General features: G+C 35.1%; 1 protein-coding gene across 14 annotated transcripts in view; it reads right to left on the bottom strand.

The window, feature by feature from the left end:
• EYA1 (EYA transcriptional coactivator and phosphatase 1) overlaps positions 1 to 14,784 on the bottom strand; it is a 349,658-nt gene that overhangs the window by 163,607 nt on the left and 171,267 nt on the right. For 5 of the 14 annotated variants that reach the window (XM_087864819.1, XM_087864821.1, XM_045810188.2 and 2 more), the window contains exon 3: positions 10,461 to 10,508. The exons of 4 other annotated variants lie outside the window; for them this stretch is intronic. In XM_087864819.1, the coding sequence (XP_087720945.1) occupies positions 10,461 to 10,508 (48 nt within the window). Of the gene's footprint in view, positions 1 to 4,387; positions 4,697 to 6,027; positions 6,191 to 10,460; positions 10,509 to 14,784 lie in introns of those variants that run through there. 5 more of the 14 variants (XM_087864825.1, XM_087864824.1, XM_087864827.1 and 2 more) reach the window with 5 other exon arrangements.

Raw genomic sequence — 14,784 nt, 5'->3', positions numbered from 1 at the left:
TTTAATTTTCTGTCGTTTAAACCAACAAAGAGAATGGAGAGCTTAATAATCAATTCAATGTCCCAGATAGCCAGCATTTTGGTGCCTTTTGTCTCCAAGAATCAACTAAGTGAACATGCAGGCTTTGCAAGTCCCCTGCCCTTCCTCCAGAGGCAGCGAGAACTGCCAGCAGGTGATAAGCTCAGGTGAGGGTGGGCTGCTGGTTTACACGCTCGGGCTGACGCCTCCCAGGAAAGAGCATTCTGAAAAATGCTTAAAATGACTCACAATTCCCAATCTTTGATGTGCATTTTCATTCAACCTGAACTGACATCAATTAGGGTTACAGAACAAAGATGAGAACTGAAGCATCTCAAATGGCATTAAAGTGATCCAACCAGATATCTGCTATTGAGGCCTGTTATTTTTTAATTATGATTTATGAAATTAAGAAACTCGACCTTTCTGGCAAGAACAGCGCGTTGTTAAAGTCTAAGTATCTTGGTGTAAGGTTATGTGAAATTTCGAGGTATGTATTTCTAGAATACGTGCAGGACGAAAAAATAATTAAGAGACGCCTGAGTATTAAATGAAAATGCAATTTTAATGCCTGCAGATATGTCATTCTGTGATAGCAGGCGCCCGCAGTTTTTGCTTAAAGTAATGTTCTCACGCAAGATTAAATGTTTTCCTTTAGAAACTGTAGTAATCTACCTCAAGGATAAATTCCCTCCCCCCCCTTTTTTTTCCTGCTTTTATACACCTGGAATAAATTATAGGTGAGAACTAACTTAGTTTTAAGAACTCTCTTGGCCCAATTATGGGAAAGAGTATGTAAAACACACTTTCTGTTAAACGTTAAAATACATTTCTATTTTAATGTTGGCTAGATAGTATAATCTTGGAAATACAATTTTAGTTTCATTGTATACATTGAAAGTTTGATTATACTTGTATTTGTGGCTTAACCTATCAATTAAATTTCAAACTCAAACTTAAAAGGAACTTCAAAATAAGTCAAACTTAAAAATAAGAATTATTCTAACACGTTTTCTCACTGAAAAAAATGCATTTGCACAACAGTATTTTTTTTAATGCTGGCCTGACTCCGTCTCTACTGTACTTTCATACACTACAATTTTTGAAAGCCCATATCCACGATCTTCATTTCATTAAGTATACTTCAGATATATTCTTTTGTGTCTCAAGGATTATTTAAACCATGTGTTGTGTGTTACTGTATTTAAAAATGACTCTTTAATCAAAATAACTTTAAAACAACTAATCCTCACTTAGGCTGGTCAGCTGAATCCACATCGTGGTCCAGGAAAAATAAATCTACTCTCAAGAATGCGAATGCAGACAACAATTAGACACAGATGTGAGCAAAATTAGTTACAGTTTACAAAATGCTACACTTCACATGCTGTTAGTTTTTTATGTGTAGTACAAGATTACAGGCCAGTAAGGAAACATACTCTCAATAATGACTTATCTGAAAAGAACACCTCTTTCTGATTGGTGTTGACTTTCTCTTATGTTTAACAATATCTTTGGAAGTTTCCGCATTTTAAAGCTCTAAGAGCATAAGGTGTTTCAAAAATCATTAATTAGGCATATTTCCACTCAAAATGAGAAAAAAAATATTTCATGCTTTTCAGAAAAATGTTGTGAGGCATTCAGTAAGCTCACATTTTCTGCTTCACATCCATAAACTTAGTATGTTTCTTGTCTTCTTCTAATCTGGTATTTTTAATTCAAATGTTCCTATGAGTACAAAAATATTTCCCATAACATTACAAATAGTCCTCTTCTATTACAATGAAGTCACTTCACTTTAATGCTTTTTAAGCCTCTTTGTATAGAATACACACAGCAGCACAATGAAAGCTGCAAAAATACACAGAGAAAAGAAGCTAGACCTTCGGAGAATTTAAATTCAAGAATTCTAAACTAGTAACTTTGACTTCTGATTAGTTAATGAAGTCTTTTAAGTTTGCCTTTTTTCTAATTAAATTTATAATTCTTCACAGATGTAACTTTTGTTGATGTTCAATTTGTCTCTCTCATTTTGCTAAACCTCGCAGAGTACTTCGGCAATCCATTGAATAGCCACATTAAATCTGTTAATACCATGCTCTTCAACCCCAGAAATTATTTCCAGAAGGCAAACTTGCTTTGAGAGATCATCAAACAAGACTTAAGGTACACATTTTATCACATTTTCCCTACCACAGAGCTCAGGACGCAGAGCAAAATTCATGACTTTTGCACTGTTTATTATACTTTGCTAAATTACAAATCAAAAGCATCTGACAGAAGATCATGGATGAAGCCAAAAAGTTAATAATGTTCTGTGAAAAGTAAACTGTAAATGGAAAGGGATTCTAAATCTCAGCAGCACAGAGCAAATAAAATGTAGGTACTTGTCCAAATTATGGGTTTTCCATAGGCTTTTTTGCTTGCTAGAAGCAATTTTTATAAAATGACTATAATTTAAAACTTTTTTTTTCCAAACTAAAAAGAAATTTTCAAAGTGAAAGTACTGAACTTATCTAAATAAATAGAGTTGGCAGGCAAGCTGGTTTTGCCCAACCACAGATCAACCTGAGTACTCCCAAATTTGAAAGACAATGGCAATTTTCTAATCAGAATGTATTTTATAAGAATGAGCCTTAGGCATAAATCTGCTTTTTAATCAGAATATATTCTTACTAAAATTTTCCTCAATCAGTATTTCTAACTATGGTGTCAATGCTGTGATAAAAACCTGAACCTAAAATCGAAATAAACTTCTAGGAAGAGGTAGAGGTCTTTTAAATGTTAACACTTATTTCCTTCTTTATCAAAGACTCTATCAAATGTATGTTCCAATACTACTACTGATTTTAATGTAATATGCTGTATTTCAAACTTCCTCGGTTGAAGAAAATGACAAAATCGAGTCCCCGTGAAAACAAAAAAAAAGCATTTAAACGACACTGATGCCACTATAGTTTTAAGAGATTGTTTTCAAAATTAGCCTTCATTCAAAATGTTGAATGAAATACCTTTGCTATCTGATTAAACAGAAGGAGTTTCTTCTCGCTGCAAGTGTTTCTCCTCTTTCCAATGTGTTTATAATATGAATTTTCACATTCAAATGGAAATTTTCTTTTGAGAAAAATCATTTATCATGTCTACAAAACTCACATAGCCGTTGACTTCCTTTTGGCACTCTAAAACTGAACAGTGGCTCAATTAGGCTTCTCTGTCTGTCACCGCGAAGAATTTTCAGGCTTGAAAACCCATGGCTGTTTGCTCATTTACTGAACACTCTGGGCCTTAGGAGAACTCAAGCAGCAAGAAAGTCAAATATCAAATATTTGATAATGCAAAAAAGCATGACTATTCATGTATGCATGTCCGCAAACCTCCAAACAGTGGGAGAAAAAACTCACAGAAGCCTAAAATAAAACCTACTCTGAAAGACACATGAAAAAAAACAACCCCAACCCTATAAAACTACACTTTGGGCTTAACTGCCGACTTCTTGTACCCCTTGTCATTTTAAGAAATGCAACATAAAAACACTTGTCTAAATTCAATGACAGGTCTGACTTTATTGAATTCTCGCAAAAGCTACTTAAATGTGTTCAAAAACTCCTCCCAAGAAATATAAGCCCATGGGTCATTAGCAATATACTGATTTTGAATGACAAATACTTTAAATGGTCATTCAAAAGTTTAAGAAATCTTGTTTTAAATTTCAGGTCCATTCAAGTCATATAAAGTGTCAATAAGTGAAAAGTATATTAATTTAGCCAATGTTTATTAGTTCACCTTTTGAAGATGAGCCTGTTTAATATAACGTTGGGAAATTTGTTTATTGAAGCAAAAGGATTTCCTTCCTTCAAAAGTGGTATCAGTTGATTTTTTGTTATCTGTTGTCCTTTCAAAATGTGAATTCCTTCCTCATTTTCTCATATCAACCAAAGGTGCCCAGGAAAAGTTATCTGTGTTGCAATGAGATTATATACACACATTTATCGCTTTATTCAATATCACAATAATCTTTGAGGTTTGTGCAGCCATTCAGGAGAGATAGGAAGCAATCTCCCTACAAGAATATAGCCGTGTGTTATATTTGTATCGATCACAGCAACAGTGATTAACAATTCATTTGTAATTAGCTCTTAATGTTGCTAATCGCTCAGATAATTTGGGGGTTAAGAATTATACTTTTATGATGGAACCCTGTGGCTAAACACGCACGACGCACAAAGTGTCATAACCGTGCCCGTGCCCTAATGTTTTTATTTTAAAACAAATCAAAACAATACCAAAGCGCGCCTGTTATCTCGGGTTTTGCCCACAGGACAGCTGTTGTCAGTCACTACAATTTTTCAAACAGTCAGCTTGTACTTACAGCGCTTACATCTGCTGCAGCCACCAGTTTAATGTGCTCCTTCGAATTTTCTGGTTTAGCAGACCTCCATTCCTTATGCAGTTTTGCTCCTGGATAAGGACGCGTGAGGGCTTTTAGGAGCTCCCAGCGGAGCCCGGCGCTGCTGGAAGCGGGGCGCCTCTGGAGGGAGAAGCCCGGCCGCGGGGACAGTCGCCTGGCCGCTGCTGCAGGCTCGGGCTGCCGAGCGACTGAGCGAAAACGCTCTCCCCAGAAAGCAAACCGCCACAGTGGACGGCAACAGGAAGGCTTAAAGTCGGAAGTGGCACTGGAGAGTTTCTACCTCGCCCCAAACTCGGAGCCATCAGCTCCCACCGTTCTGTTTAGGAACCGCTCTGAGCCCTGCGCTCTTTCCCCACCAAACAGCAGCCGCAGATAGCATCTGAGAACCCTAGACAAAGAAACAGCAGAATCTCATCCCTCGATTTGTTTGCGCAGCCTTGTAGGTCTGCCCGTGGAGCCTCGGGGCTTTTTTTGTTTTTGCAACGCAAACCACAGCTATTCTCTTGTTCTAACCTTATTGGTTTAAATGCAACAATTGAGAGGAGCGCTGCTCCGTCTGACTCAACCTTGCTGCTTAAAAAAAATTTATTATGTAAATGAACGCGCCCCATGCTATCTGAATAAACAGCTGTGTGAGAATAAGTTCTCTGAGACACTGTCAACACACATCTCTGGCTACAGCAGCTACCAATTACGAGTTTGGGGAGTAGTTACACGTTATCTTTTATACTTTTCCAAAACTTTTTTCAGGCCCTGAAACTTGGGGAATCAACACATTTCAAATTCCCCCCCCCCCCGAAGGTACCCACTAACAGGTCTGGGACAAATTTTTTAAAAAGTGAGAATAGCCATTTATATATTAAGTAGGTAAAGGGAGAAAACAAGCAAACGTGTAAACTATTACCAGTTTAACAATGAAAGCCCGAATGATGATTCAGCAATGATTTCTAGGATGGCTAGTTTCACAGCAACATTTTTTTTAATATAAACCAGATAATATTTCAGGGTTAATATCTTAAAATCATTTTGGGGAAAAGATTTGTTTTATCTAGAACTCTTTCTTTACACTTTGTTCTTTTTAAAAAATTCTAACTAATTTCACAATCCATGCAAGATAATCCATAACACTTATCTAGAGAGTCGAGCTATTCACATTATGACTAAATTACAGCTTCAGTTTAAAATACTTACTATCATGTTTTAGGCAGATAAATGACTTCAGTTATTAGATCGATGACAACCGTTATATCGACTTCAAATATTTGAAGGCGTCACTGATGTGCCCTATTATATTGTAATTTGCCAGCTCCGTACCAAAGTTCAAATACGAATGTTTACTTTGATACTACTCACTTATCAGAACCAATCCTGTACTCTGAAGGAAAATCTTTATACCCATTGGATTTTCTTTCCAACTATTTCGCCATTACCAAAAATACTATTCTATGTATTTGGCGTTTTATTAATAATAAAAAACATCTTTTTTTAAAGGCTCTTACCCTGGTATGAAAGAACATTTTTAAAAACACAGTAAATTCTTAAATGATTTTATGATACATTTCCAGATCACCAACTAATGAAACAGATACACACAGTCTTACCTTTTCTTTGCTAATTTGTAAATGAAAGCACCATTCCCATGCAACCAAAACAAAAAGCTTCTAATGAACAAAATTCAGTGTGGACTTCTCCCCCTCTCCCCGCTGAAAGGATGCCAATCTAAATTCCTCAGAAAAGAACGCTTTGTCAAATCTACGAGTCAGCTTAAACTGCAAACTCACCTAGGATTTCATTTTGTATGGTACCAGCAAGGAATCATGGGCTAGTCATCTGCCATATTTGGGAAGCTAGGTCAAAAATCAGTTGATTGCTATTGGATCTGTTCATCTATGCAGCCGAAATAGAATTACATTTCCACCTACAGCACTTTCTCAAACCAGAAGTATCAGTTATTCAATATACTAAAGTATATATGCAGAAAATAAAATACAGCACAGAATGGAGGTTCCTAGTGTGGTGAAGTATATGTGATGTTATATTAATTTAATCTATGATGTCAGACACCCACATAGTAACTGCTTTTGCTATCGTATTTGTTTCTAAGGTCCATAAAGTAAAAATCTGAGGTGCTGGTTGGTTCAACCCAGTTTGAAACCTTATCCTATGTTAAGCTATTGTACCCAGGCTTCCCATGGTTTAAAACTTATTTTAGATATGAAAGGATAAAATATTAGTTTTCTGATCCATGAGAGATTATATTTGCAAATCCAGGAGACACAAACCACATGAAGTCGGAACAGCAGGAATATCATGTAAAGTATCTGACTTTCATATATAAATGACTTGCCTATATTATAATCAAATTTATCATATTACATTAGTTTTTATATTGAAATTCAATTATTTTTATTTATATAACCAAACAAGATACCATTAAAGAAATGATGCATGTAATTATGAGGAAAATTATGAAAAGCATGATGAAGGTAATATGACCACTAATATGACACAGGTCATGCTTCATAATTATGTAACAAAGAGCTTAGTCATTGGCTAAAAGAAATATCCATGTGCATACATACCAATTTTAAATGGTTTCCTTTTCCTAAAGCAAAATTAGATGGATTAAAAACAATCATATGCTTATCTATAAATTTTGTCTGGTTATTACTCCTGATTATCAAATATGCAATAATTACCATACGACTTACACCAAAAGTAAGTTACTCTCTGATAAATAGCCAATAGGTAAGCCATTACTAATAAGATCCAGTTTGTAGTATACTGTTAACTTCCTATTCTAAATTTTCACTAACTACAATTACGTAACTTATCCATATATTTTAAGGACAAAGGTGTCCCCTAAATAAAGTCATACGCATTACAACAGCAATTAGAAACATTTGCTCAAAATTTACCATGAGTAAAGACAGGTAATAGTAGAAAGCATTACCTTCTGATATTTCCTAAAAGAATTTCAATATATGAATAGGAGTAAAGAAATTTCTAATATGCATTTTTCCCACTGAAGCAAAAAAATAAACATATAATTTCATCTGGGAAAGGAAAACACTTGAAATAGGCAACGGTAACAAAGTGTCTGAATACCCTCAAAGAGACAGTATCTTTCATATACTATATTTCCAAACAGTTTTTATCTTCTAGAACAAGCTGTTGCCTAGACATGTGCCTGGTTATAGAGAAGACTGCAATTTTGAGAAAAGTTGTTAGTGCTCTCCAATTAACAGAATTTTAAATAAAGGCATGATTGCAAAAATAAACAAGTGTCTCTAATTAAAAAAAAAAAAAAAAAAAGACCAGGGCAGATATAAAGAATTCATTAGAACAATCAAAAGGTAACTTCGAACTTTTCTAAAACTACATGAGTAAACAGTTGATTAATCAAATAAAATACAAGAAATGAACACAGAAAACAAATGATTAGAGGCAAGTGTTCCTTTCCTTTATCCCTTCCAGTAACAATAATAAAGATTGTGAGTAATTGTGAAGTTCTCAATAACAAATGTACTCAGGAGTTATTTTTCTTCTATTTGTGTGTACCTTTTAATAATTTTACAATTAAGGATGCACACTATCACCTGGTCCAATATCAACCACCTCTTACCTCTGTTTCTACCATTCTTAGCAGATTATTGCCCAAGAACAATAGTATAGTAAGTTGCAAAAACATAATTAGCATTTAAAGGCCAGTGTTTTCTCTTCAAAAGCAAAATCCTAATTATTCTTTCTTCCACATCAGTAAAATCAGTAATATCTGATCAATAAAATCAACATTTTGCGATTCGGGCTGTTCAAAGTGGAATGGCAAATAGCGTATTCCAAAATACTGTACTTCTGGTCCCTCTGCTTCCAAACGAGTCTCTTTTCTCGTGGTTCATGCCATGGCATTACATTCCTGGCTTTTTTATGGAACCGTTGGAAGAGTGGAAGGCTGACGTTAAGATCCTTGCTGGCATTTGGAGTGGTCACTTTCATGACCTCCTCTTTCCCCACTGGCACGAGACCTACAATGAGGGCCCTGCTCCCAGTAGCCTTCTGCTGAAACACAACCAAGTAAAACATCCTCTATTTATTTTAAGAATGATATTAAATCTGCCAAACTGAATGTCTACCAGTATTTTGCTAAATGTTCTCCACTCAAACTCCAACATGAATAGCTTTTAACAGTAAATTTAAGGAGGCAATTATTAGCTATTCACTCCACCATGGAAAATTATTTTAATAAATATTATAGTCTTTATACCAACACAATTTGGAAATATAATCTATTTCCTGGCTCTCTAATAAGCACACTGGTTATTACATATGGATAATAACATTTATTTATGTAGGGTGGGAAACTTATCATATGTAGTAATGAGTGCCTCTAGGATGTTTTTTTACAAAATTATTATTCTAATAGAAACTTTGAGGAGCACTTATTGAAACAAATAATCATAACAAGGGCAGTGGTAGATTTTTAGGAAAAGGGAATGGGATGACAGAGGTACTTTATCTAAGAGAAATATGACATACCAGATTTTCTATTTTAAAAGCAACTGATTTTCCAAAATGGCAAACAGAGTTACTTTTTCTCCCTTCTGCCAAAAATATGTAAATAACTGTCTTGGAAGCATATGCTTAATCTCAGCAATAGCTCTTTTGCTTTCTCAAACTTTAAAGTGGATTTCTGTTGACATGAAGTAACCTAGAAAACCCAGATTTGTCTCCTCTTCAAACTTTTTTTTTCTCGAAGCCATGGGCAAAACCAATCTTGTCAGCACCTCCCAATACTTGTAAGAGGATCTGGAAATTTGTTTTGTGTTTTCCAGGTTTCATGACAGCTGAGTTCACAGTTTTTAAATTCTTCAGAAATGATGACTATCTCATGGAACAGGGAAGGAAATTAATATTTATTGAGCGCTTACTACATGCCAGGCTGTGTTAGGAGTTTTATATACATTCTGCATTTAACAAAAACGTGACAATTTATCTGTATGAATCCTGTGTTTTCAAAAATATGCCTCCTCCCCCCTATTTATTCTAGAATCTGCCTCATTTTCTGACACCATCAAAGTTACCACTAAACAGTAGATGGAGCACTGGGACATCAATGTGTCCTGGGCGGTATCATCCTTTTGGAGCAAGAGGACACCTAAAAAAGTTAATAAATCCAGAAAGGTGTGTGACATGTTGAAATGATATATACTGAAATGGTATATCCAAGATAGAATAGGCACGGTCACTGTACAACACATGATTATTCACAAACATTTATTGTAAGTTAGTGCGCAGGTTCAAAAATAAAAATACATTAAATGATCAATAGGGAAAGAAATGTAATGAATCCTTAAACCTGAAATTATCATATTGGGGATATATCTTTTCCTCACTACTTATCAAAAAAAGGTAAATTATCTTTCTAAAATAAGGATTATAAATATTCCCAACTTTTTCTTTATAATAAAAAGGAGACACTAAGGGTCTGAGTGTACCACAAGCAAATTATATGGACAACTTGTTTTACAGTTCTATCCATTTCTTCCCTTTTGTATTCCTAATTTCAGTTATCCAATGTGATACGCTTTGATCTCAATAGCTATTACATCATAAACACTTGATTTGTTCATGAGGAAATAATTACATTCAGAATGTACTCCAAATTGTCCTTATGCATTTGGAGGTATAGTTTAAGTATCCAGAATCAAGAAGCTCTATTATTATTACAAAGGAATTGCCAGGAAGGGACAAAATAAAAAACCAAAACTTAGTAACCTGGAGAATTTTTTTCTTCCTTCAAGCAGCATTAACTTTTTCCCCCTCCAGTCTCCCAAATCGGAAAAAAAGAGTAACCTCTAAAGCTGTTTTAGACAGAAGGTCAGAATTCAAAGGATCGGTAACCCAATCCACAGTGTGCTGCAATCACATTGCTATTGGAAACACAACCAGAAGCACCATTTTTCTAGATGTTTTTATTAAGCAATGTCAATAGGTAGACAGCCTGGAGGTTTCCCTCTACTGTAAAGATTCATACCTGCAGGCGATCAAGTTGCTTTGGGTCCGTGAATTTTCCTTTAGAACGCTGTAGAGTAAGGGAAAAAATAGACTCTGCATCACATACTAAGAAACACAATAGCTCCACTTTGTTCGCATACTGAAGGAGACTACCTTTTTAGGACCAAAATGGAAATAAAGATGAAAGTTTTCTAGTCTTTAGATGTTCATTTAGTAATAAGAATTCTTCTTTTCGACGGTTTAATATTTGGAGTATTGTACTGGTTTTTAAAATTTTGTAGCTCGTATTCTTTCAAAAAAAAATAGAAGTCTGGAAGCATCCACTGTTTCTTTCAAGGATTCTGTTTTAACATCACCAGCGATCTGGTTTACCTGAATCGCAGAGTCAAACAAAGTCAAGGATCTGGGGTTTTCTGAATTAGTGTATTTTAAATGTGTATGGTACTTAAAAACAACTCCCCGGTTGATAGGGAGTTATAGACTGGTGGCTCATTTTTTTTAATCAATACAAGGAAAAACAAATAGTTTACCAAGAGGTCAGAGAGCCAGCAGGGGAGACCTCTACTGCACGGTTATCATTGACAAGCCCTGCTGAAAGATCCGCAAAACTCCCATTAGCTCTGGCCTCCTGGGAGAGCTGTTCACTTTCCTTCCTGCCCTTGCCTGAGAGGACAGATCTTCCTCACCAGCAGACACTGGATGAGAGGGGTAAGGAGGAGGTAAGGGAGGGACGGAACAAAAACAAAGCGAAAAACAAGAAGTTATTCAAGACAATAAGCAAAAAACTAGTTCAAGGATCTGAACTTTTTTTTAAAAGAATGAGTGTCTATGACTTAGAAATTCTAAAGGAAAAAGATCATGTTTTTCAATACGCAGATTTTATATGTTTTAAATTTACAGTACCTTTACTAGTACATATGTCTCTTTCAGGAGGCATTTCATTTGATAAATATAAAAATGAAAAAAACATAAAAGACCTAACTCACTGCAAATAAAATTCATTCATGACTAAAAACCAGACTATTTAAAAGGAAGACCCACATCACTAAGCTCTCTATTTACAATTGTCTAAAATCATGTCTATTTCCAACCAGTGAATGAGCTATTTTGAAAAAAGATATTTTAAAGGAGATATTTCACATTAAGATATTCTTGAACCAGCATATGCCAAATCTTTCTGTACTTTTGATTTTGCATCTATATCACTGTTCAAAGTTAAAATGCTGTCCTCTTCCTTAAATTTGTAGAGCTACCAAAATTTACCTATAATCACTAGACTAAAAAAAATGCACTAGAGTTTCAAGGTCTAACTCTGGCTTTAACATAGGCTTTCTCTGTGCCCTTTGTTACCACAATAGTTAGACCCTCAATTTATCATCTGTAAACAGGCTACCTATAAATGGATGCAAGAAGGTCACACACCTTACCAAAATGGCATGGGGATAAAAATGTTTACTGTAGGGGCCCCTGGGTGGCTCAGTCGGTTAAGTGTCTACCTTTGGCTCAGGTCATGATCCTGGGGTCCTGGGATCAAGAACTGCATTGGGCCCCCTGCTTAGCAGGGAGCCTGCTACTCCCTCTCCCTTTGCCCCACCCCCCAGCTCATGGGCTCCCTCTCTCTCTCAAATAAATAAATAAAATCTTTAAAAAAATGTTTACTGCAAGGGTAAAACTCTCATAGGCAGTAAAATAGCAATAGAAAACTGAATTTCAAATCAATTAATTAAGCAAGTGTAGAATGAGTGCCCAGTCTGGACATGGCAAGTTTCTAATATTAGCACAGCTTGGTACACATGGTAGGTGCTCAGTAAATGTTATTTAAATTAATTAATGTATGCACACTTGGCTACTTGACAGAACAAGGCCCTAGACTGTGAAAGAAAAATGATTTCCCTGAATTTCTTTTGCTTCTATGTTTTTATTTTCCTTACACATTGTTATATTTGTCTTCCATTTGAAACTCTAAAGTGGACTGGCTAGGATATTATCATCATAGGGGAGTTAATCTCATTCTCATGTTCAAAACATATTTAAAACACTTTCTAGAACCAAATTGAGTCATTGAAACAGTGCCAGGAATTTGCCATCCTGACAATAGGAAATAACCAAATTCTAAGGAAATTAAAAAATTAGAAGAGACCTGAAATCACTGTATCCCCATGGTCTATGTTTTTCAGTGGGACAAGAAAATGAAATAAAAAGTTAAGTTTCACTTAAAAAAAAGCTATCATCGACATATTTAGTTTTACCTACCATATTCCTCCTAAAGTACTCTTTACTCCAAAGCAGTTCATATTTCCCTTTTGCATTCTTAAAGGAAAAATGCAGTAAAATTAATAAAAAAGTTAAAGGGATACACAATAGAATGAAAATATCATTAAAGAAACCCTACCTCCTCACTTTTCAGAAATACTTCATTGTAAGATACAGCCACAACATTGTCATTTTAATATTCCACAAGTTTGAAGCTATTCGGGAATTTAATTAACCAAGCTAGTTAGTGGGTCTGTCCGCCAGTCAGTCACTCAGCAAATATTTATCATGCATCTAGTTTGTGCTGGATACTGTGGGCACTAGGAAACGAAGCAGTAAATGAGCAGACAGAATTCACACTTATCCTATGTGCATAGAAGTGTGTAAATAAATTAAAAGATGGCCAGCTGGGCATATACATTTATTTTTGCCTTTTTCTACAAACCCATTAAGCAACAGTAGATGGATTTTTTTAAAGCATAAATCCCAAAGAATGAGAAAGGCAGCTAATCAGAAAACAGTAAAAAAAAAAAAAAAAAAAAGTGAAAAAACAGACCATTAGTAACTGGTTTAGCAGACCTGAGAAAGCTGAATCCAAAGTTGGCAGTCACGAAAGCTGAAAAGCAATCTAATTTACAACAACAAAGCCTCTGACATCTCAGGAATTGGTGGTACCAAGGACTTTTGAAAGTAGAAATAAGAAGAAATACCAAAAAAAAGAGGTACAAATCAGTACAGTAAGAAGCAGTTAGAATCACTCTTAGATGCCACTCCACATAGTAGTCAAGCAAGTACACTTGGACTGAAGGAGAAGCCCCAAAATGTGTTCAGGAAGGGGCACCATACTAATAACAGGTGGATTCTGTTTGCAGACTCCTGAATGCTGGGACACACTGAATTCTAGGACAACTGCCCCTGTTTCCTTTCACCAAATCTTTCCCCATTCTGAGTCCTAGAATAATGGTAGCTAAATCTAGGTTATCCAGGCAGTAGATAGAAAGAGTCTTCACTAAGAATTCTAACTAGACCTAGAGGAAAGACTTGAAAAACTTAAACCTGGAGGTCTCCCCCAGAGAAGACCCAGCCTAATTGCCCTACCATAAAAACCATGGTCTATGAGTCCCCAGACAATCAATTCTAAAGTGCTCCACTTATACCTATGAGCTAATAATAGTCATGGGTTACCTGTGTCTGAGGACAACTTCTTGGAAGAAATGTAGAATCCAAATGAACAGAGAAAAGCAATTTGAGGAAACAGAGGTCAGGCAAAAGGAAGAAAAACAAAAACAAAAAACCCTCATTAATCCACAGAGAAATAAGATAGTAAACAAGATAGGAAAGTAACAATAATGATTTTTTTTTAAAGAGAAACATCTAACAACAAAAAAGAGCCCTTAGAAATAAAAAACAGACTAGCAAAAATGTGTAATTGAATAAGGTTTGAAAAAATAAAATTGAGGAAGTTTTACAGAGAATAGAACAAAAGACATGGAAAATGAGAAAAAAACAGAAAATACAATAAGAAAATGAAGAAATATAAGAAAATATGGTGGTCCAACATCCAAATAACTGGAGTTCCAGAAGGAGAGCAGAGAAAATGAAGGTAAAATTTAAATAAATAATTCTAAAATATTTCATAGGACATTAGTTTTCAGATTGAAAGAGCTCAATGAATACTGAACAAAAAAAAAAAAATTTTTTTTAAAGGGCAATGGACATTGTTGGGACATTCCAAAACCCTTGGGAAAATGGTAGCCCCACAGGTATCCAAAGAGAATAAACATATCACAGACAAAAAGTTACTTCAGACTTCTTAATTGGAACATGCATTTCTAGAAGGTAATGGAACAATGGTTTCAAATTTCTTAAGGAAAAATAATTCTCAACTTAGAATTTTATATCTTAAAAAACTTTATAACAAGTAGGAAAATTGAAGATATTTAAATCAAGTTGATATTTGCAGACATGTCAGGTTTTAAAAGGTTATTTCCAAAGTATCTTTTTTTCAGGGTGCTAACAGAAGATATGTTCTATAGAAATTTGGGAGCAAACCTCCTTTATGAAATAACTCAACCAAATAGGAAAGAGAA

The sequence above is a fragment of the Ursus americanus genome, chromosome 9 (assembly GCF_024610735.1).
Source record: "Ursus americanus isolate L20-20 chromosome 9, mUrsAme1.1.p, whole genome shotgun sequence".
Classification (NCBI taxonomy): Eukaryota; Metazoa; Chordata; class Mammalia; order Carnivora; family Ursidae; genus Ursus; species Ursus americanus.
Note: the sequence above shows the minus strand (reverse complement) of the source record. Positions and strands in the feature narration are given on the sequence as shown.